This window comes from Benincasa hispida, chromosome 6, assembly GCF_027475165.1.
Source record: "Benincasa hispida cultivar pf3 chromosome 6, pf3_genome.v1.1, whole genome shotgun sequence".
In the NCBI taxonomy this organism is placed as follows: domain Eukaryota; kingdom Viridiplantae; phylum Streptophyta; class Magnoliopsida; order Cucurbitales; family Cucurbitaceae; genus Benincasa; species Benincasa hispida.
Window position 1 is genome coordinate 32,610,990 of NC_143483.1, and position 24,364 is coordinate 32,635,353.

A 24,364-nucleotide genomic window follows, 5' to 3' on the forward strand; every position below is an offset into this window, starting at 1 on the left:
TTGAAATGAGTTATTTCCTGATTCATGAAAGTATGACAAGCATGCTAGTTAATGATGTTAATATGTATGATGATATGAAAACCTACTCCTAAGTTTGGTACTGAAGGTATGATAAGGTACCCAGTTGTACGACAGTGCCTGCTATCGAAGGTATGGTAAGTTAGTAGGATCCTATTCAATTTTACATGCACGTAAGACTTATGCTATCAACATTGATGAGATCGAGCAAAATGACTCTCTCACAACTAAGGATATTAGGGAGTCTACTTATGAAGATTTTACTAAATTATAGAGACTATTTTTGTAATTTTATCCAACTGTAAATACTAAATTTTGAATTTTCTAAATTATAGGGACCATATTTATGATTTAACTTTATTATCTATAATATTTATTTGTTTGAGTTCAACATAGTTTCATGTACTTGGATATTTAATCGCACACAATAATAACTAGTAGAGCTCAAGAAGGATAGTAGGATAAATTTTAGGAAAATCCAAGCTTTCTCAAGACGGCTCTTTCCCAAAGCATTCAAATATTTAAAATTTTTCGTCAAAAACTCAAATCTCATACTCAAAAAACACTCTCCAATTGCTCTTTGACGCGTGTGATCGAGACAGCCTCCTTTTGTGTTATACCAACAGCGTTTATTTTTTTCCTCTCACTGTTCGAAAATCCTTGAAGTTCCGAGCCAGACCCCGCTTCTTCAACCTCTCTCTATCTCTCTCTCTCCCCATTACAGACAGTTTCCTTTGCTCTCTCACTTCAATTTGTGGGTCAACTCGGTCTGATCCGGTTCGCTCACTCTTCTGCTCTCAAGATTACTTGTTTCCTCACTTGGGTTCTTTCTCACTTCTTCACTTTTTTTGCTCCTTTTTCGAATTCCCTCGACGACTTCGCTTCCTGGGATTTCTAGCTGCTTCCGTATCTGGGTTCTCATTCTTTTGAGCGTTTGTTATTGGAGTTGTGGTGTTCGAGCTTTTGTGGCAAGTGTTTCAAGGAGCCCACTTCGATTTTGGGAATTGGGGTCTCTTCTCTTCTGGGTTCGAAGTTCTGGGGTTTTTAACAAGCTTGGTTTTTGTCGTTTTTTTTTACTGGGGGTTTGTAGTTGTCGGGGTTTATATCTGGAATTAGGGTGGAATTGCTTAATTTGTGTGTTAAGGGGTGGAAATTAGGATTTTTTTTGGTGGGTCGGAATTAGGGTTTCTGTTGTGAATTATACTAATTTGGTTGGTTTTTATTCGTACTGATTATTTATGGTGTTTTTGGTGCTGGAGAAGATGGTTTTGGGGGGCAACTGTGTATGAGACCTCTTGTTGGCTTAGAATTTGGGTTATTTTGTTGCTGGGTTCTTTGGAGATTTTAATGGGATTTTGCGACTTCAGGAAGGTTTGGGAAACAGTTTCTGTATCAAAGGTAAGGTTTCAGAGGTGAAGTGAAAGATGTTCTATTCTCAATTTATATTGGCCAAGAAAGGGCCGCTTGGGACAATATGGATAGCGGCACATTTGGAGAGGAAGCTGCGGAAAAATCAAGTGGCGGACACTGATATTGGGGTCTCAGTTGGTTAGTTGCTTACTTATTTTTTTCACTCTATGTTCTTGGTTTTTTTATTTTCCCCTTTCCTTCTTAGATAAAGCAAAGCTAGAACATTTAATAAAGATTTGAAAATCTACAAAATCGGCCTACCTTTCCCCTCCTTGAAATGATCCTGGTGTAGGGTAGATAAACTCGACCAATCCCAAATGGCATAGCTGTTGATTGAAAGTATGCTTCGCGAGTCACTCTCCTTCCCCCTTTTAGTAGTATTCAGTGGTGCAATTTCGCACTAGTGAAGACCAAGAATCGTTTTCTTTTTTTTCTTTTTTTTTTTTGGGGGGGGGGGGGGGGGGGCGCTATAGTTTCCTGTACGTCTATACATCTCTTACAAGTTATGCATTGGAGAAATTTTTTGATATATTCTGTTAAGAGCTGATTGAAATTTTTGTCTCGGAATGTTTTTGGGTACATGCATCCGTGTGCTTTCTGTCTGAATGAAATTATTGTTGGTTATGGGAAAAAATATCTTAGTTGTGCTGGTGCGGTACTTCTTTTAATGAGAGATGATGTGTTGGTTTTAATCTGGCTAGTGTTTGTCATGGTAATTATTTGCATGTGACTGTGAACTGGTCGTGTTCGGGATCTCAGTACTGGTGTTGGATGGTTATTATCATCATCACATCATCATCATCATTTACGAGAAACAACTTTTGTTTGATAAATGAGAAGTAAGAAAAAATTTCAAGTATTAGTGTAGGATGATTAGAGTTGAATATTAATAAGAATACAAGTTTGATCCAGTAAAAGATTCGAGATTCAGCTCTATATGGTTATCTCCCTCGAATTTTTTTAAGCTTTACGAGGGTACTATAACACTATTTAGTGACAGGTTCTTTCATTTTTCCAATGACAGCTTAGTTTTCCGACCCAAAAAGAAATCCAATATTTAGTGGCAGAAATTTATGCTTTGTGATATTACGGTTGCAAAGATTACTTGTGCGATATTTTCTCTTTTCCAGTTTTTGTGGGCATCTTTCTACCATTGAAGATTAGACTAAGTTTACCTGGAAATGATAATTTAAAATGCCATATGATGCATTTTTGATTTATTGTTTGTGTTTCCCTGGGGCCTATTAATTCACTTATTTATTCAAATTTTTGGAACAGATTCAATTCTTTTCCCTGATGTGCCAATTGCACTCCGATTGTCCAGCCATCTTCTCCTTGGAGTGGTGAGGATATATTCTAGAAAGGTGAATTACCTATTTGACGATTGCAGCGAAGCTCTGCTTAAGATAAAGCAAGCATTCCGTTCTACTGCTGTTGATTTACCCCCTGAAGAATCTACTGCTCCATATCATTCTATCACTTTGCCCGAGACTTTTGATCTTGATGATTTTGAGCTTCCAGACAATGAAATTTATCAGGGGTTAGTTCAAGGATTTTCAGTTATATTTATAATAAACCAGCAGCAATAGCAACTAAGCCATATTGTAGCATTTCCCCCTCAGTGAATGACCTCTAATTTTGCTGCAGTAATTATGTTGATCATCACGTTAGTTCTCGAGAGCAAATTACCCTTCAAGATACTATGGAGGGTGTAGTCTACACCACTTCTCAATTTGGCTTGGATGGTTAGTCTTTTCTCCATGTTATGTGTGATGGTGTTTTAGTGTACTACATTAAGTGTTGACTTGACAAATTTTAATCTTCTTGGCTATGTAGAGCGATTTGGTGATGGCGATGCTTCACAAATTGGTTTAGATCTTGATGAGGTAACATAGTAATACAGTAAATTATTTGAGGAGGCTGCCACACCGTTGGATGTGTGAGAGAGAAAGTATAGAAGTATTTTCTTTTATATCCAATCATTCTTGGGGAGTGTATATATTTTTAGTTCTAGTCTAGTGGTTATTAGGAGGCAACTACGTTGTGAGTGATAATTTGTCACATGATACAATGCTATGTTTTGAATATCTTGTTGCATGATGAAGAATGTTGAGCTATCAATTTTCTTTTATTAAATGCAGTTTCCTAAAATTTGAGTTTGGATATTTTTTATGATTGAAGTCTTTGGTGTTGAAATAAAGTTATTAGATCACAATGGGATTGATTTTAAGAGAAACAAACACATTTCGGGTGTGTTTGGTTTAACTTTTCAAGTGTTTAATTTTGAAAATAAGTCATTTTGGAAAACATTAAAGTGTTTGGTAACTACTCTAAATAGCCTTAAAAACATTTTTAAATGTATTTTAAATAGTTTTTATCAAAAGAATTTAAATAAAAATGACTTTGGAAAAACATTTTTTCTTTAGTCAATCCAAACATGCCCTTCATTAAAACTTAAAAATGAAGAAATATGACAGAAAGGTTGATACATCCTAACAAATGCCTAGGAGCTTACTTAAAAGCACTCCCAATTGGTGCCAATATCCAAAATTAAGTAATCACATACTTTTCCCGAAAGAGATGATTATCAACAAAGTAATGTGAAACATATTTGTTTCACAAAGTTTACATTTTTACTGTGCTCATGTAGATTATTATTCATTATCAAATGTCCAATATTGTTGTGGACATCCAGTTCTGTCCCATCGTATTTTCTCTTTTTGGAAGTCCAGAACTAAAGTATTTTGTGATTATCCCTCAGTTTTGGTTTTTAAATTGGATCTTCTTTTTGTTGAATTTGTATTTTGTACTATCCTTGCTTTTGGTCTTCATGTATCTTTATAGAAGTTCATGTGATATGTATAGGAAAAAAGGTAGAGAAAGATGGAACAAATGCCTAGTATAGTGTTCTCGTCGGTTTTTAGTTTTTCCTTCATCTCTTTATCTTTTTCCTGGATTTCTTGTTTAATGTATTCCTGCCTCCTGTTTGTAACTTTGTCTTCCCCTTTCCCACCTACTGGTGACAAGCAGGAACTCTTTGTGGAGAAGATCACTGTTAAGGACCACGATGAGATTCCAGAGTAAGCATTTTTATATCTATATGGTATTTTATAGCTTGTCTGCTCTATGTAATCTTGGTATTCATGGAGTTGGAGTTGTGTATCAAATGATACCCTCCCTCTCCCAGAAAGAATAAGATCCTTAAATAGATGAGCACGATTTCTAATTGACTGAATTTCTCACTGTAAAAAGTAAGCTGGAAGTCTAGGCCACGGTTGATTTGATCTAATGATGTTAAAGATTCATTAGATGGATTTTGGTTTAAAAGGTATCAGCGCATCTCTCACATTAAGCCTTTGGATTGAAGGGATTGTTTTGTCTTCACTAGCCTCACAGCAAGATCTCTACTTGAACTGGATAGCCTTAATGTCCAGAATATCCTTTTCTTGGCTTGTGTTCTTGCCCGATTATGCATGTATGTGTATTGTTGTTAATTTTGTTGGCTGTATTAGGATTTTCTTAGGGTGATTTGGGGTTGGTTTCTTAGTTGTTTCTTGTTTTTGTTCCCCTTTGTATCTTAATATTGTACTTTGAGCAATCGTCTCATTCCATTATATCAAAGAAGAGATCTGTTTCCTTTTTTTAAAAAAAGGGTATTGTTGGAGTTCTTTTTAATAATAATATTATTATTGTTTTAATTAGAGTGTTTTATTCATTTAGTTTTTAAGAATGATAAGATAAAATCAAAATGCTTATGTGAGGTACGAAGAAATAGGTATTTACCTTGTAACCAATCAAGTATGTAAGTATTTATATGGATCTGGCTGTATATGTTAGGATAATTTCCCCGTAGCATCTGAGATCGTCATCTGGTGGAATTAGTTTTCAATCAGCACATGCTATAGCGATATATTACTTCTTAAAACTATCTCATCTATAGTTCTCTGATTACTTTTGGAGTCTTATGATTGGAGCCTCTATTTTTTCTTAAGGTGAATACAGTCTGCCCGTTGACCCATGAACTCATATGTTCTGTTCTCTCTGTGTGTGTGTGGTTGCAGTAATGATCCTCCGACACCTTCTCAATTGACAGTCTTGAAAGATAAGGATGAAAATATGGAGGAAGATTTAGAAGCCTTTGAAATGGTGCAGGTACATGTCAATGGGGTTCAGATTAATGTAGACTGATTATGATTTTAGCTTTCTATTTATTCTTTTATATTCTGTGTTAATTGTGTGTTTACTCTAGCTTACGTAAACGATAGATTCTATTTATACTAATTGTCATAAGAGTTGGCCATAAATTGTTAGTTTGTTTCTATGTTATGTAGGATCCAACATCTACTACAGGACAAGTGGATGAATGCAACTTGTCAAATGTACAGGATTGTGATGTTTCTTTGAAAATGGAAGATCATGGTACAGACCTGGAAGCTGTGGGAACTGAAAATAATGAATCCAGGAAATCAGATATTTATGGTGGAACTACTGACGTTTTAGATTGGTCTTCCCCTAATGATTTGGATTATGATACTACAAGAAGCATACTTCCTGAAGAGAATGGCCATCTTTCTAGTGACCCAGAAAACAAAGATGGAAAACTTGAACAGTTTTCTTTGCCAAGCGGCGAGACAATGGAAAAGATCAAAGGAGGTAATTACTTTTTAACTTTTTCTCTACTCATGTTGTTTTTTAGAATCCCGAGAATCATCCTTTGTTGTTTCTACAGAAAAGATAAATACTCTGCTGTAAAATGCTCATATGAATTACAGATGCATTGGGTGGTTCAAGCACAGGAGAAGAAATGAACAATGGAGTTGTAATAAACAATGAGCCTGAAATGACCTTTCTTGATCACGTTGATGCAGAATATGACCGCAGCAGATCTACATTGGATGCAACTGCGATGTCTCCTAGTCGGTCTGGTGTCACACCTGATTTGGAGGACTTGGGCCATAAAGTTCCTTCAGATGGCACGTATGCATTAGCATCAGAAGGTGTTTTGATTGGTGATCAACTAACCTTAAAACCCATGGACAACTTGGTTGAAGTGCTCTCACCTGGAAAAGTTGCTCCAGATACAACGTACCAAGAGGAATCTCCTGGAAGGCCTGAGGTTATTGATGCTGAATCTAAGGAATTTCAGGAGCCAAAGGACACTGAGACTCAGAATTCTTTCAATGGTGAGGAAATCACATCCATAGAGAAGTCTTTGCTGCAGCCATGCAATTCCCATGCGATTGAACCTGATAGGTCATCTCTTGAAGGTAATCGATCAGTGGTTTTGGTATACTGTTATGCTTATTCAAAATGCCCAGAATATCGGATGCACCTCATTCTTCTGGAGCTCCCATGATATACATTGTAAATTTGAAAATTAGTTAGTTAATCATTTGTGATTTTAGGTGAAAGCTACCAGGGAACTGATGCCGTGACGCAAAATTTGGATACAAGTGAGAAAACTGGTACAGAAGTTTCTGAAGACGGACAAGCTGGTTGCAGGGATTCTGACAAACCTTTGAATTGTGCATTGCCGAATGATATTTGCACAGAGATTTCTAATAGGTCTCCCACCTCAGACTTCCCTGCACCTGAGAAGTTTCTTTCTGTACCAGAGGGCCTTACTGAAACACATGTTGACGACTTACCATTGGATTCTTCATTGGAAAAAGGAAATTTGGCCGAGGATGATGGAGGTGTTTCTGGAACTAATCTTATGTCGGGGAAGAAGCGAAGCTTTACTGAAAGTACTTTAACAGCCCAGAGTTTGAACTCAGCTGAGTCAGTTGGGGTGCATCGATCTAAGAGGGTTACAGAATCCATTCCTGATGATGATGATTTGTTGTCATCTATTTTAGGTATTATTACATTCCTGTTGACATCTCTGAGAAAATGTGCTGATATTTCTGACTATTTAATTGGTAGACTGGGTGTAACTGAATTGATTTTTATGTTGATTTAGTTGGAAGAAGATCTTCGGTTTTGAAAATGAAACCGTCACCTCCTGTGCATGAATCAATATCCTTGAAACGCACACGATCTACACTCCGAGTTGGCACCTCAAAGAAGAAGGTGCTTATGGATGATACGATGGTTTTGCATGGAGAGTATGTATCATATGCATCCATTTTTTTATACATACTTGATATGATATATACGTTGTACTTTATTTCACAAGTTCTCTATATTTTTTAAATTTCTTATATCTAACTTTACCTTAAAATTTGTGTTAATTTATTATGAATTTGAAGCAAACATTAATTTGTAGTTCCTTGTTCATTAGTTTATCGTCTTCTAATTGATGTTTTTCTGAAAATAAAATAAAATAAAATAAAATAAAAAAGTTCAGAAGTATTAAATCACAAAGTATGAGATTTTGTCTGTAACATACCATTTTAAGTGCATATTTGAGATTGTCTGTAAAAAGTTCATTAGTGTTAAGTCACTTGTCATTTTTAAAATCACTCTAAAATATGTTTTTAATCATTCAAAACCAATTTTGATGTTATGAAAATTGCATTTAAAAGTGTAAAATTAAATATTAAATTAATTTTAAGTTATTATAGATTTGTTTTGGAATGATTTTAAACATAAAAAAAGTAATTCTAACAATTTCAATTCACTCCCTAACATGTTGTTTACATATTTCACTATTTATTTTAGTAAATTGATCACTCCTTAACAGTGCTCACCTTCACTGTAGTAAATTGATCTTTTCTGCTGAGTGTTGAAACACTAATATCGTGGGTACTATTATTGTTCAGCACAATACGTCAACAACTTACAAGCACTGATGACATACGTCGTGTTCGGAAAAAGGCACCTTGTACTCGTCCTGAAATTTCAATGATTCAGAGACAATTCTTAGAAGATGAAATTTTCATTGAACCCATATTTTCAGGTATTTTATTATGCTAAAAAATATTAATTTCCATAATTCCATCATCTTTTATTGCCATTTTGTCCATCCCCCCTTCCCTTTGATATCATTGTATTTTTTTAATCTATTGATGTTGGTTCATCCTATTCTTGGTTTGTTTGTACTTCAGATATTTCATTTATCAATGCAATGGTTTCTTATCCAAAAGGGAAAAAAAAGTAGTTCCATCACCTTTAGCAGTAGTAGAATTTTGTCTAATCAAGATTAAATGTGTCGATAATGTCGTCTGTACTTGTTGTGAATGAATGAAAGACAATTATGGTCTCTGCATGCTTAAGTCTCATTTGGGCACTAAATATAGGCATTTGATGAATGAGTTAATAGTAGATTCAAGGATTTGATTGAAGATGACCTGATAGACCTTCTGATTCTTTTGTTCTGAAGAATCAGGACACGTACCATCAAATTCTCCCTGCCAAATTTTTCCTTGAATTGCTTTTCTAATCTGGTGCATAAAAGGTTAACTAAGTTTGCTTTTGAGCCACTGCAAAGAATATTCAAAATTGTATTGCTAAAGTTGAATTGATAGTTGGAGAGTCTGGCTAAATTGAGCTCTTCCAGTTCCAACCTCAATACTAGTCACATATAACTCCAAGGTTTTGATGTGTTCTACAATGGACTACTATACGACAACTTTCCCCCCTTTTCTGTTTTGTGAACCACCTGATCTCGCGAGCCCTAAAATACCTGTTACTACCCTCTGCCATCCACTTGATCTAGTTGAAATTCTCCAACATCATTTTACTAAAGGAGCTCCATTTTTTTCTTTTAATTGTGAATCCGAAAACCCACATGCTCTGATGGAGGATTGGGAATCAATTCTATACATCTAGATGTTTCAATTTCCCTCCCTATGCCACTCCCAGAAAGAACCTTTTTTCTCAAACAGCTCATTCTTCTTTAAAAAAAAAAAAATTCATTTTTAAAAAAAAATTAAATAAATAATAAAAATAATTTTTATATTTCCTTTAAAATAAAATCAATCTTTCACTAAGAAGGAAATTATGTTGATGAAACATTCGTCACAGGTGAATGGTTTGGTTGTACGTTACCTTAGATGAACAGGATCTGTTGTGTAGATTGTGTTACTGGGTCCTTAAGTTCTAAGGATAATGAATTGGTGGTAGTATTATAGTGTTTGGAGCTGCTCCATAAGTTATTTCGTGGCTTGCATTCTTTAAATAATCTCTCCTTGCTAGCTAGTTAATTGAATAATTTTCTGAAGGCAAGGTTTTTTTTCCCCATATGCTTTAGGTATCTCCAAGGAACTGGCCTCATTGCATGCGGAAGCATTTGACCTTAGTGAAATCAGGGTTTATGAGAAGGGCACAGTCAGTGCTTCTACTGAGGCAGGAAACGATTTTGAATCTGCTGTTAGGCCAAATACCGCTGAAGAAAGTGCTACAAAAACAAACCTGGAAGCAGTGGTTGACAAAAATGATCTTGAATCTCGGCCTGCTCAGGCTGCTACTCAGAATGAGACTGAATTAGCCCAAGAGTTTACATTAGAGTGTCCTGATCTTGATATTCAAGAGCAGCTGCAAGTGACTTCAACTGAGAATGCTGGACAGGAACCCATTGGAGAGATGGAAAAAATAGATTCTGAAGCAGGAAATGTTGCTGATGCAGTCAATAGCTTTGAGATTCCGGAGTTAGAGTTGCCATCCTTAGTCATTGGGGATAAATATGATGATCCAAATGGTTCTTTGCAGATGGATATTTCTTGCTTTTCTCCAGAGAAAATTCTGGAATCGCAGCCTGGTGTTGAAGATACTCTTTTAGTGGAAACAGGGAATATAGGTCTTGAAACTGTTAATACTAATGATTGCACTGAGATCAGAGATAATCTTGACGATGAAAAATCCAATCACAATATTTCCCTTGTAACTTCACCTGGAGAAAATGGTGAATCCAATTATCTGACTCCTGATAATGGTGACAAGCCTGCTGAAAGCATCTTAGATGTTAAGTTAGTGGGAATTGATGCGGATGGAGTAAATACATCAGACTTTGTTTGCGATGAAAAGGATCCAGCTGCTCTTTGTTTAATTGATGGAGTTCAGATGGATTCGCATTTTCCATCGGGATTTGATATGGATTTTAAAAGTACCTCCTTCAATGAAGTTGTAAATCCAGACTATCCTGAAGAAACTGATTTGCTCAATCTTGTGGACACAGAAATGAATATCCTCGACCATCCTATGGTAGAAGACCGTGGTGTATGTTCAACTTTTTCCCCTCCTTTTCTTTCTCTCTCTTTTTTTTTTTTCTTTTTAAAAAAATGATAGGATCTTAAGAATTACAAGTTTCTTTGCAAAATAATAATAATAATAATAATAACAATAATAATAATACTAAAGTTAGATGAATTCATTCTTAACGTTTCTAAAATTGTTTCTTTTCATCTTTCAATGAAAAATGGGTTTCTTGTTATTTTATTATTATGTTTTTCATTCACAGTTTCCTAAAATTGTACCTTTTTTTTTAATTCGGTAATTCCCTTGTGTCTAAAATTTCTTCGTTGTGCAGGATTTTGAGGATGCGACAGTGGCAAATGATATAGGTTTGCTTTTTGTTTTTTTTGACATTCTTGATTCTGTACTGATAGTGTCCTTAGTATCACCTTAATTTCCCTCAGTCTTAATTATATGGCGTTCTCTGTAACCTTAATTTGACTAGAAGATATTGGGTTCCACATAGTATTCCTGTATTGATAAAAGGAAAGAACGCAAATTATAGGCAGCAGCTTGCCCTTTTCTCTATCCTCATGGAATTTTACCCTCATCATTTATCAATTTATTTTTAGAAATCATATGTACTTCTGTTACTGTTCTTCTTCTTCTTTTTATATATACTCGATATCAGTAATATTCATTTCAATACTCAAATTACTCAAGGAAATTCAGGGTCTTTTTTTAATATATATATATATATATTTAACAAACATCCATCTTTGAGGGGCCAAATTATTGTTATACATAAGGGCAACACTTGTTGTTATGTTTGCTGATGATATATGTTTTCCTCCAGAATTTTTGAACGTAGACGATGACGAAGAAGAAGATGAGGACAACACGCAATTTGCAGATCCTAGCTTTCTTGAAAACAGTGGATGGTCTTCCCGCACCAGGTATGTGTTTTATTACTCATATATACATATACTTTTTTTCTGTTATCCCTGATGTTTGGATTCGTGGTTTTGCTCTGAGTTGCAAGCTACTTGAATTATAACTGCACATGTACATAAAGGATAGTTCCCATTTTCTCCATTTGAGATTTTAGAATATGAAGGTTTTTGGCTCTCTCTTTCTCTTCTATTTATTTTTTTTGTTTTATATTTTGGTTTGGAGCACAAATTGTTTGCACTGAAGTTAATTCGAGAGATTAAGCTGCTATTTTGGAATGACATTAGAAAGTTCTTGTCTTCTGTTTTAAGGTAGAAAACATGGTTGGGTAGTAAACCTTTTTGAGTGGCTTTTTGGTTTCCTTCATTATTTTATCAAACATCTAATTCGTATTCCAGAAATTTGATTTGCATACCAATTCCCTCTCATTTATCACGTCTCTTTATTTCCAATTCATCCGAACTGATCATTGTTCCTTGTTACAGGGCTGTTGCCAGATATCTCCAAAATCTCTTTGATAGGGACTCTGTACAAGGGAGAAAGGTCCTTCACATGGATAACTTACTCGTTAACAAAACTCGGAAGGAAGCATCGAGAATGTTTTTTGAGACACTGGTACGTCATTTTGAACCTCATAGATTTATATCTTGTTAGCACCCAGGAATGATTACAAACTATGGTCTGGGTTTTCTTTGAGTATATGATTGTCGATCAATATATAGCTATCCAGGTTCACGTTTTTCAGCCAAAATTTCTTGTTACCCCTAGTTATTCATGGCTTTTGAATACCACTGTAGCTAGAGAAGGCTTGAAAAGAAATTAGTGTTCAAATGAATGACATCTGCATCTTATGTGTTATTCTCTTGAACATGAACAAATATAACCCTCCTCTTAGGCTCACATGTAAAATTAAAATGCATTCAAGCTATTCAAGCTGTGATCCCTCGCCATAGGGACATTAATTTGATAATTGGAGAGTTCCTCTTCCATTTGTCTTTCAAAGAGAAAGGTCGTTTTCTGTGGTTTGCAGTGGGTGTGTTTTGTTGTGGTATCTTTTGGGGGAGAGGAACAATAGAGTGTTTCGAGGAGTGGATAAGGACACTGGTGAGGTTTGGTCCGTGGTGAGATTCCATGCTTCTCTTTGGACTTTGGTTTCAAAGACTTTTTGTAATTATTCTCTAGGGAATATCTTACTTAGTTGGAAACTCTTTCTCTAGTGGAGTTTTTCCTTTGGGCTTAGTTTTTTTTATGCACTTGTATTCTTTCAATTTTTCTCAATGAGAGTAATTGTTTCAATAATAATAATAATAGATGCATTCAAGCTTTACACTTGAGAGAGGTAGTAAACTGGTCTAGAAAATATGCACCATCTAGTAATAAGCAGGAACTTGTTTGGGGATTAAACTATGGAGTGAGAGATGGAGGAGAGGGGAGTTTTTTCCTTTTTTTTTTTTTTTTTAAATAAAAATTACTTTTTTAATTATTATTTTTTGTAATTTGTAAATTTCCACATCAGTATTAAAAATAATTAATAAATTTCTGAATCACTATAGCAAACAAAAAGGTAAACAAATCTATTTTTGAAAACTTGACTAAAAGTGCACATTAATTTATCTATTTATTATTATTATAAACCGAGCTTTCATTGAGACGAACAGACTTATTTACTTCTTTTGTGCTAATTGGAACAATTTGTTTTGGTGGTTCATATACGTATAAAATTAAATCATTCTTTCTGCAGGTTCTCAAGACAAAGGATTACCTCCATGTAGAACAGGAAAAACCCTTTGATAACATTAGTATAAAGCCAAGAATAAATCTCATGAAGTCAAGTTTCTGATTTACTTTAGGAAAAGGCAGAGATACACAGCTTGGGAGAAAACCAAAAAAACAAAAAAACAAAAAACAAAAAGGCTCCGGTAGATGTTAGTTCAGCCGATGCTCCACTCGGGACGCCCATGGCTCTTTTCATCATCAGGAATTCCCCTTCCCAACAAAATAATCTTTTGTATTTCTTTCTTCTTTTTGTTATTATTATTTATACATTGCTTTGTTTAAGCTAGACGTTTATGTAAGTGGTCAGTGAGTCTAACAGTGAGGTCGGGTCGGGTCGGGTCGGGTCGAGTCGAGTCAAGTGGGCGCATCGTATATTAATGTGTTATTGTACCCAACTTTTGTATTATGACAGATACTCGTGTATATATTATCTGTAAAAATAGTCTCTTGCTATTGAAGATGCTGATTTATTTTTTAGGATCACCTATGGAGTCTTGCTCAAATTTGGAAGCTTTCCTACAGAAGTTTTGGAGTGTAGATATCAGAAATGCAGCAGTGAACTTGAGCAATCTACTTTTTGAAGTTTGTTTTATATTTGGATTAGTTGTAGGGATAATATGGATTTTACGTTTTTAGTATATATCGACATTCTACATTCATATTGATAGGTGGGTCTCATTTGAAAATCCGTAATCAAGAATGTAAATCTGAATGACGATTGTGAGATGATTAATTAAATTGTGTTAAAAAGTTACGTCATATCATTATCATTATCGTATTTGTTATGATTATGATTATAGTTATCATTATTGTTATTATTTTAGAAAAACAACTATGAATTTTGATATATTTACTGTTACTATTATCGTTATGGTAGGAGTAAATTTGACAATTCTTAATTTGAGATAAAAACGATCAAAAGCGATCTAATTACATTTGTGATTGAGGTTTATTATGATTGATTTGTCAATGGAATTCGATGGAATTCGAGGGTTAAACATGGGTGTAGAGAACCATGCCAACAAATAAGGTTTCATCTTGGTTGGGTCTTGGGTTTATTTATATATCTTTAAGAATAATAATCTGTTCTTATTATTGAGGAAGCCTAAATCTAAAAAAGAGAATAAAGATCTCTATGGACCAAGATAATAAGCAACCTCAGAAGAAAATTTGCAAATGCGCATTGCTTTGTGAGACAAGTCTACAATTCAAAATAAATCATGTCTTCAACTGGATTAAACTTTCAATATTTGGCCTTCAATCTTTTCGTGGATGAATATGACTATAAGGAGCTGTTTAGGGCGTTGAGATGTGATAAGATGTATGGAGTTCAAGTTCATATGTCTTGAATTTATATGTTTGGGGTATCGAGAGCAGTTTTTTGAACTCTAAATAATTTGTTTTTATGATTATGATTTTTGTTTTGAAAATTTTTTATTCAATAATTCTACTTACCTTTGTCTGAATAAAATATAAATTACAATTTTTTCTTTTAATTTTTAAAGCTTTTACTTTCTTTCTTTCTTTTTTAAGTAATGAACAACAATTAACCCATTATATTTCTTGAAGAAATATGATTAAATAAAATGAAAAATCAAAGAGAAATCATTTTTTTTTATTTCTAATTTTTCTCCATGAATTTCATTACATCTTCTTCTTTTTCTTATTCTTTCTATTGTTGCTCTGTATTTTTACTCTGTCATCAATTTTTTTTTTAATTAAATCTCCTCCATCATCTTAGCAGTCAATGGAATGTCACCACATTTTTTCAATAATTTCACTTTTAATTCCTCCAAATTTGGAGGATCATCAGAGAACAAATCTTCATTTTTCACTTTCTAAAAAATCTTCATTTTATGGTTTTTTTTTGTTATATGTTACATACTTTTCAATCATATAAATACTTTTCGTCTAAATATTCTTAACACTCTTTTGATATGGGAATTCAATTAAATAAAAATATATTTTACAATTTTTTATGTATAAATATTACACTTAATGCAGAAAAAAATACTGTTATTTATATAATCAACGACCCTACAACATAGTTTACAGTCTTATAATAGTTAGAAGTGGTTGTCAAAGTTGATTATCGAAGATGATTTTCGCTAAAGTTTGTAGTTGGGGGTGGTTGTCGGAGGTTGAAGGTCGCATGAATGTGGTATTGGAGTTGGTCATCGAAGTTTGTTGTTGGAGGTGGTTTTAAGAGCCTGGAATTGGTCGCACGAAAGTGGTCGTTGAAGTTGACCATAGAAGATGATTTTCACCAGAGTTTGTAGTCGAAAAATGGTTGTTGGAGCCTAAAATTGTTCGCATGAAGGTGGTATTAGAGTTAATTACCTAAGTTTGTCGTCGGAGGTGGTTATTCAAGAGTTGGTTGCCTGGGTTTTTCGTCAGAGGTGGTTATTGAAGAGTTGGTCGTCGGAGTTGCTCACTCAAAGTTTGTAGTCGAAGGTGGTTATCGGAGCTTATGAAGGTGATTGTCGGAGTTAGTCATCGGAATTTGTTGTCGGAGGTGGATGTCGGAGCCTGAAACTAGTCGTCGGAGTTGGTCGCGCAAAAGTGGTTGTCGAAGTTGGTTCATTGGAGTTGTCATCGGAGGTGGTTGCCGGAGTTGGTCGTGCAAAGGTTGTGCGGAGACCTGAGTTGGTCATCGAAGTTGTCATCGGAGGTGGTTGTCGAAACTCGAAGTTGATTGTTGGAGTTGTCACCGGAGATGGTTATCAGAGGCCAGAGTTGTCATCGGAGGTGGATGTCGAAGGGGAAAATTGTTCGCCAGAGTTTTCATCAGAAGTGGTTGTTAGAGTCCAAAGTTGTTCATTGGAGTTGTCATTGGAGGTGGTTATCGGAGCTTGGAGTTAGCTTTCGAGATGTGATAGCGATAGTCGCCGACAATAGTCGATGGATGGAGCTATTGAGAACATTGTAAGAAGGGAGAGTTGGGTGAATTGGGGTGAGTTGGTAAAATATACCAACTTAACTCCACCAACATTTAAAATTGGTGCGCCAAACATTGAGTTGATATATTATACCAACTCAAAAATTCTCATGTTGATGAGCCAAACACCCCCTAAGGGAATACTTCATAAAGCAACTCGAACAGAAAAAACAATCACCTTAGAAAAAGCTGAGGTAAACCACCCAGGTACAAATGAATTCATTGCTCCATCTTCTTTAGATAGAGGAGAAGAGAAATTTACGCCTTGAATTTTCTTAGTGATGAATTGAATCTTTGTAACTGTTACCAATTTTCGCATTTTTATTAATCAAGATGTTTTTAATCGTTTAAACACAAATTTTAATAGGCCAAAAATATAATTAAGGGTGTAAACTTAAATATTGAATTGACTTTGAGGGATTAAAGATTTTGATTTTGAATCTGATAAAAGTGATTTGAAAAAATTCAAAAAATCACTTTCAAATTGATACTCTCAAATATTGGCTGTCATCAATGGCTAGAGCTAGTCCAAGGAACAAGTTGTTAGGGTTTTTTTTTTTGTACGGATGGTCTTATTTGGGAGACCCAAATGAAAAATGGCCACATGTAGAGAAAGTAATGGAAAGTGGCTTTCTGCTTACGTCACAAACATGTGATTTTATCGATTCGCCCCTGAGATGCACCCCACACACCTGCCAATACGAATTTACTTGATCCTCGATGGCTCGTCACTCAATAACCGATAGCTTGTCACACGTTCCTCGATGCACGGTCACTCGATACCCACTAGCTTCATGGTCGCTCGATACGGCTGCAATCAACACATGTATACTCAATCACCACGTCATACTCGATGCTCGATTACTTTATACTCGACTCTTTTGAATTCTTCGTGTCGTCAAAACCTGCTTTGTAGTTAATGCTTATGTACGAACATATAAAAATTGGGGATGGTTTTTTTTTTTTACAATATACATGATTCTTTCAAATCAATTTCTTGAAATGTGAAGTAATTTTTTTTTTATTATTAACTAAGAACAAACAGAACTGAAACACAAAAGAGAAATTGGGATCATTTTTCCTTAAAAAAAAAAAACCACTTCACAAAACCTGTTTTTCTTGATGGAGATCAAATTATAAAGGCGTTGAAATCATTTCACTATATTGTCTCATACCTCAAGTAAGTAAGTGTGCTTTTTCCTGCTCAATTTTTTTACTTTTTCGATGATGTGTGAGATATACGAACGTAGCATAGAGAATGAGTGAGTGTGCACTGATACATGCAAGTAGCTTCCAGTGGAGCGAGGATAAGGGGAAAGAGTTATGAAACAGTAAGCCTCGAGTTGAGAATTCCGAGTATCGAATGACAAGCAACGAGCATCAAGTAGCGAGTATAACGAGTATTTAACAGTTACCTATTTTCCTAACTACTCACTTTCTGTATTGTTTTTCTTGAAGGATGGATAAGTATATATTCTTATGTTATAGTGGTATATGGGAGGACATAGAAGAATGCTATACTGGAGGCCGTTTGAAGGGTTTGTTAGTTCTAAGCAAATTGACGTATAATGAGTTGGTAAATCTTGTATATGATATCATGTAAGTTAGTTTGACAGAGTTCAAGATTATAATAGGTGACATATAAGATGGATATTGATTCTCCTTCAATATGCTTAATGGACGACGCTGATGTTAAATTTCTCCTCTCAGAGTACGACCGTACTAGATCGCAGGTATTTGTAAGTCTTGAGGAAATTGAAGAAATTTATTGTGGGGCAATATTTTATTACCCAGAGAGATCAGAAAAACCCATGTGTAGAGGTGATGTAAATGAGAATGATATATGTCCATCAAATGTCTTACTAGAAAACGTCAACATCGATGTTAATATAGCGAACGTATTGCATCCGAATGTGACAATAGAAGATGTTGGGACATGTGTAAATGAGAATGTGATGATAGAAGAAGAAGGGGTTAGGAATGAAGAATAGACAACCCCAGTTGTTTTATGTCCTTCTGTTGTGAATGAAGAACAGTCAACCCAGGTTTTTTTAGGGAGTGGTCCTTCTGTTGTGAATGAAGAATAACCAACTCCAATTCTATCAAATGATTTTGGCAATTTTTGTTGGGAGTGTGCCTCGCCAAAATCTGAACAATGTACCATTTAGTAGTAACGCCAGAATGGGGGACTTGATTATACAATCACAGTCGTCTATAAGGTTTGTGGATACAGGTGAAGAAGGTCAAATTTTCTTTAGCAAGAGTGATGTGAAGATGAGGTTAGCAATGTTGGCCATTAAGAATAACTTTGAGCTGTGGGTTAAAAAATCGAATAAAAAGTTGTATAGTGTTTGATGTTTACACCAGACTTGTAAGTGGGTCGTTCGAGCAATTAAAATGGATGAATATGGTATCTTCAAGATCGCAAATTGCATGCCCAATCATACATGCTTGATTGAGGTATTGAATCATGACCACAGGTAAGCCAGCACATTCGTTATTGTCACCTAATTAAGGAAAAATTCGACGTTAGTCGGGGGGACAAACAACACCATATTGAGGATATGCACATCAATATGGTGTCAATATTAGTTATGATAAGGTATTACATGCGAGAGAAACTGCTTTTGCTCTTGCAAGGGAGACGCTAGAGGAATCATATGCTGTCTTGCATGCATATGGTAAGACTTTGAAGATAGAAATCCTGGAATTGTATTAGAGGTCGAGCTTGAAGAATCAAAATATTTCAAATACGTGTTCATGGCACTAGGTGCGAGTCTAAGAGGTTTTAAGAGTTGTCGACCCGTGATCATTGTAGATGACATTCATCTAAAGGGTAAGTATAAGGGAACAATGATAGTTGGTGTTGCAATGAATGATAATAACCAACTGTACCCACTAACATATGCAATTGTTGATAGTGAGAATGATCGAGCCCTGAAGTGGTTCATGACGAACCTTAAAATAGCAATTATAGAATCCCTAACCTTGTATTCGTTTCAGACCGTGGACAGAGTATAGCTAATGTCGTTGATATCGTATTCCCCAATTTTTACCACGGAATTTGTACCTTTCATTTGAAAAGGAACGTGGAGAAATACTTCAAATATGAGGTCGTTAGAAAATTGTTTCACGATGCTTGTAGAGTGTATCGAGAATCAAAGTTCAAGCATCATTGGTCCAAATAGTGAACTACAAGAAAGGTTCCCTTGCTAGATATTTAGAGGATGTTGGTATTTAGCGGTGGGCATCGTGTTATCAGTTCGAGAACCGATATGATAACATGACTAGTAATAGTGTTGAATGCTTTAATGCTATTACTAAAGAAGCAAGAGTGTTACCAATAACTTTGTTGCTAGAATACATAAGAGATCTACTTCAAGGTTGGTTTCATGAGCGGCGAACAATGTGGTCTAATAATATATCGACAAACTCAATGTATGTAGAGGAAATAATGGGTTTAGAGTGTGACAAACTAGGCGATGTCGAGTAAATTCGATCGATTGTTATAGATTTCATGTAAAGGACGGTAGATTAGATGGTATAATCAGCCTTAACACTCGAGAGTGTAGTTGCAAGCAATTTTAGTGTTTGGAGATTCCGTGTTTTGCATGCTATTGCTGCAGCTAAAGAGCACAATATCAATTCGTTTACACTATGCAACAAATTGTTTAGTGTTGATTCCCTAGTCCTAGCATATGCAAAATTAATAAACTCGCTTGGTCATGTATCCGAATGGAAAAAAGTCACTAGAGTATATTAAGGTAAAAATATTCCCACCAAAAAGAGTGGTACAGGTTGGTAGACGAAAGGTAAACAGATACCGTTTGCTAGAAAACATGTCACATTAAAGAAATGTGGACGGTGTGGCCAACCAGGACATAACAGAAAAAAGTGCAACGAACCACTTGATACGTCCAAACTCAACAAACGGGCAATGACGACATAGGAGACCCAACAAACGTCCAAACTCAAATACTTGATAATTTATTACTTTGTATTATATTTGCCCATAACTCGACACCATATTGCAACCTTAAATCATGCATCTTATCCTATCGTAAGGTATCCATACTTGACCTGGTCACCAAGTATTGGAAGTACTTAATACTGAATATCCCACAGTTCAGTGTATTCCCCTGTAATGTACCTGTATTGATACGACTCAGCTTCCAAGGACTGGGTGCAAGGTCAGGTTTTGCATCATATAGGCCGTAGAATTGTGCCAGTGAAGGGAGAGTAAAGCATAGGGGCGCCAGGAATTTTAGCAGATCCTTCGGTGTGATGTACTTGAGGAGTGAATCATACAAAAAGATGCGTTTGATGTTCATGTCCACCATCAACATAAACCAATGCTATTTGTAGTTGACTGGGCTATAGATGTAATCAACATTTGCCCAACCAGGCTGATGTTCAGGTACTAGTCCCAGCACGTAATCGATATACGTATGCTCTTTCTTCTATACTTTAGCAGTTTTTTCCATCGTTTTTCCACGTATGGCTTGGAACAAGCTATCTGGACCTTGGAGGTTCAATTGACTTTGCAAAATAGATAACAATAGGTTCAAGTGTATATCAATAATGAAAAATTGTACATTAAAATTTAAACCTTCTATAATACATACCAATATGCTATGTGGCAATGTAATTTGCAAGTTAAGTCAAAGAATGGGAATAGTAATTAACAAGCATATAAATGTAATAAGGGATGTTAACTTACGTCGTTCTCAACCCAATTACTATGACGTGGTAACTCCTGGAATAACTCCTTTATTGTGCAATTTCTCTTGAATAGGACTTCATTTCTCAACCAGTGAGGACCCATATCCACGCTGGTCAACCAGACCATGAAGTCATTCATCAAATCCTCTAGAATAGCGTGCATCGGGTTATAGGGGACGATGTCAATCAGACGTTCATCGAGTTGAATGTATTTATGCTTTTTTCCTATTGCTCTTACTGTGTTAATTGGAGGGGTGTACAGTTGTGTCAGCTTTCTCTTTCGACTTGTTCGCCTTTTTTCCCACTCACAGTTTGCAGGCTCGGTAGAGGGTGGATGGATGGGGTCATGGGACTCGGTGGAAGGTGGAGGAATGGGGTCATATGACTCAATGGAAGGTAGAGGAATGAGGTCACTAGTTCGGTGGTAGGTGGAGCACTGAGGTCCTGGAACTCGGTGGAAGGTGGAGGAATGAGGTCACGGGACTCAGTGGCTGATGGAGGGGTTGGGTCACGGGACTCGGTGGAATATGGAGGAATGGGGTCAATAGTCTCGGTGGACTCCACGCGTAAACCCTATATCATTTATGAAGTATGTTAGGTCAAACACAAAATGATATAGATTTACATTATAATAAGTTTAAGATGATATTACGTACCTAACACAATAATTGCGGTAGGTTGGTGATTGTTTGTACGTCAGCCTGAAGGAAACTCAAGTCAAACTTCACATCTTTCAAGTCTGACTGTACATTGTCTAATTTACGCTCCATCATAGAAACTCTTTGGTTTATGTCACGGAGTGATGTGCGAATGCCCACACCTCTTATGGGCTCAAAATGGGTTGTATTCGGCCGAGGCGATCCTCGTTCCTCAGTTGGGAGCACATGCTCGTCAGTAGGGAACTCTTGAGACTCGTTATGAGGAGGGTGAATCTCACGCTCGTTGGTAGGAAACTTGTGAGACTGATGCTCATTAAGTTCTGACTCATGAGACTAATGCTTGTGACTCTCGTAGTCACTGGAGTGACTACGAGCATCCTCATCATGGTGTGATCTATGTGTCTCTGAGGAGATCGTCTTGGCATCAATGCGCTCGTACAATCATTCATCGATCCTAGTGTCCTTATACCACCTCTTATTATCAGACATGATCAATAATGTGGGTGTGATTCTTGTCTGTACAAAACAACAATTGTTAGTTATATGTGACATTCACCTTAAATCCAAGTAAATTGTGATGTAATACACAAACCTCGATGGACTTAAACACGTATCGCACTATTGTTTTGGTTGGCAGTGAGTATGTACACTTCCACCTTAGGAATCGAGGTATGACATGTCTATTCAGTCGGGTTGCAAATTTTTGAACAATCGTTGAAATGATCTCTTATGCCCACACCTACCATAATTAATAAATGATTATAAGAAAAGCATAAGTAGTAAGTAATATTGACATTACAATTAATAGATCTCATATGGCCAATAAATGGATATTACCTGAAAAGCATGAGGAAATCCTGGTAGGTTGTACTTGACAATGTAGTTCTTATAGTTCTTGGACCTTTTTTGTAGTTCTTACCTTGCCACTCAATCCTTTTTGTAGTCCAAGTAAGTTCTCTCCCATAACACATTTTTCCAATCCATGGAATTGAAGTAATCTAAACCCTCTACATCAATTAATAAGACCTTGTCGATATTGGCCCTCGTCTTCTCCCTTCCCATCATACCTAATTTAGTGTAATAGACCAATGTCATCTTCACAGCTTCTATACCGTTCTCAAACTCCATCTCCTTGTATGTTGTCTCTAAGGTACCAATATGAATGTCCCCCGCAAAATCATTCCTCAAGTATCTATTACGTAGTGATCCAATTACTTCAGCCCTCCTTACAACTATTGGATTAAGTGATCGCCACAATCCTGTCACTGATAGGAAGTCCTCTTTGGTGAATGTTACAATCATACCATTCAAATCGAATGTCATTGTATCCTTCCTATCGTCTTCAACCTCTCTCAATAGAATGTAATGGATTAATGGACCGTTGAAGATAATGTCCATGTCCACGAATCGCCCAAATATCGTCTTCCTAAAGAGGGCAAGCTAAGTGGGAATAAGCTTCTCTTTTACTATCTTGTTAATCGTCCCAATGTGAGAGAATAGGCTGGTCGCTTGGCCTGGGAAAAAATCTTGGGGAGGAATATTAAATTGTCTAGCCATACTGCATAGAACAACAAAAAACAGGGATAAATAAGAATTTTGTTCAATACTCGATACATGATGCACGATACGAGATACTCGATTTCTCGATATTCTATACATGCTACATGGTGTCCTTTACTCCCTACATTACAAGTGATTAGAGGTCGATTATCGAGTATTCAGTTTGATTTTCCACCTTTATGCATTATCCAACTCAAATCCTAAACTCTAGACGGTCCAAAGTAACAAAAATATAAAAACCAAAACGAAACAAACTCGAAGTCTAGCCAAACATGCAAGATATGAAAATAGAAATGAAAACCATGTCGGTCGAGTATTGAGTAACATGGAAGCGCATATCGAGGAACATGATGCATAGATAGTCTAGTTTTGAGCGATGATGCCAAAATACAAACAAGGAGAAAAACGTTACCTGATGTAGAGATAGTCGAGTTTCAAGTGAATGATGCCAAACTACAAACAACAAGGAGAAGAATGTTACCTGATGCAGAGATAGTCGAGTTTCGAGTGTAGATGTGTTGTCGTTGAAGGATATACAATCGAACGAATAGAGAGAATAGTCTGAACTCGTCGAAAGTGGTGAAATAATAGACTTCAAACACCTTCAAATAGGTTAAGAACTCAAAAGAATCGAGTATAAAGTAATTGAGCATCAAGTATGACGTGGATATGATCGAGTATATACGTGTCGATTGCAGCCGTATCGAGTGACCATGAAGTTGTGTATCGAGTGATCGTGCACCGAGGAATGTGTGACGAGCCATCGGGTATTGAGTGATGAGCCATTGAGGATCGAATAAATTTGTATTGGCAGGCACACAGGGTGCATCTCAGGGGCGAATCGATAAAATCACATGTTTGTGATGTAAGCAGAATATCACTTTCCATTATTTTCTCTACAAGTGACCATTTTTCATTTGGGCCTCCCAAATGAGGCCATCTGTACAAAAAAAACCTAAAATTGTTAACCAATAAACCATTTTAAGGAAGAAAGCAACCCATAAGTTAACAAAATTTTTATACTAAATTGTCACCTATTTTAAAGTATAGGATCAATTCATTATTTTAAAAGTTAAAGGATCAAACTGTCACTTTTATGAAAATTTTTAAATCAAAAGTGATTTTTAACTAAATTTATAGTTATTTTTGTTTTTTTAAATTAATGAGTTCATAAAAATTTTAAACTCTTTTCAATGGAGGAATTAGCAAAAATTTA

At 35.8% G+C, this 24,364-nt stretch overlaps 2 protein-coding genes across 5 annotated transcripts; one reads left to right on the top strand and one right to left on the bottom strand.

Annotated features, from left to right (window-relative positions):
* The first annotated feature begins 658 nt into the window (after positions 1-658).
* On the top strand, positions 659-14,028 carry SYN4 (sister chromatid cohesion 1 protein 4). 4 transcript variants are annotated; one of them, XM_039035048.2, is made up of 16 exons: positions 659-1,566; positions 2,707-2,968; positions 3,076-3,173; positions 3,265-3,314; positions 4,459-4,508; positions 5,490-5,580; positions 5,760-6,081; positions 6,201-6,695; positions 6,834-7,286; positions 7,391-7,535; positions 8,193-8,329; positions 9,623-10,587; positions 10,898-10,931; positions 11,399-11,498; positions 11,979-12,108; positions 13,235-13,752. In XM_039035048.2, the coding sequence occupies exons 1-16, from the start codon at positions 1,443-1,445 to the stop codon at positions 13,331-13,333; spliced, it is 3,555 nt and encodes a 1,184-aa protein (XP_038890976.1). In that variant the 5' UTR covers positions 659-1,442; the 3' UTR covers positions 13,334-13,752. The 4 variants fall into 4 exon arrangements, with proteins under 4 accessions (XP_038890976.1, XP_038890977.1, XP_090170846.1 ...); XM_039035049.2 differs by having other exon boundaries at positions 663-1,566; positions 13,748-14,028; XM_090314720.1 differs by having other exon boundaries at positions 667-1,566; positions 6,297-6,695; positions 13,748-14,028.
* An 8,487-nt stretch (positions 14,029-22,515) lies between these two features.
* Positions 22,516-22,986, bottom strand: LOC150035603 (uncharacterized). Its single transcript, XM_090314369.1, has one exon. It carries the CDS (start codon positions 22,984-22,986, stop codon positions 22,516-22,518), a length of 471 nt encoding a protein of 156 aa, XP_090170495.1.
* Between the last annotated feature and the right edge of the window lie 1,378 nt (positions 22,987-24,364).

Bases quoted from the DNA above. Each gene is read 5' to 3' on its own strand.
- SYN4 (XM_039035048.2), top strand. From the start codon at position 1,443: ATGTTCTATTCTCAATTTATATTGGCCAAGAAAGGGCCGCTTGGGACA. The intron at 5,581-5,759 runs GTACATGTCAAT...TATGTTATGTAG, and splicing joins AAGCCTTTGAAATGGTGCAG to GATCCAACATCTACTACAGG. The intron at 12,109-13,234 runs GTACGTCATTTT...TTCTTTCTGCAG, and splicing joins GAATGTTTTTTGAGACACTG to GTTCTCAAGACAAAGGATTA.
- LOC150035603 (XM_090314369.1), bottom strand. From the start codon at position 22,986: ATGGACATTATCTTCAACGGTCCATTAATCCATTACATTCTATTGAGA.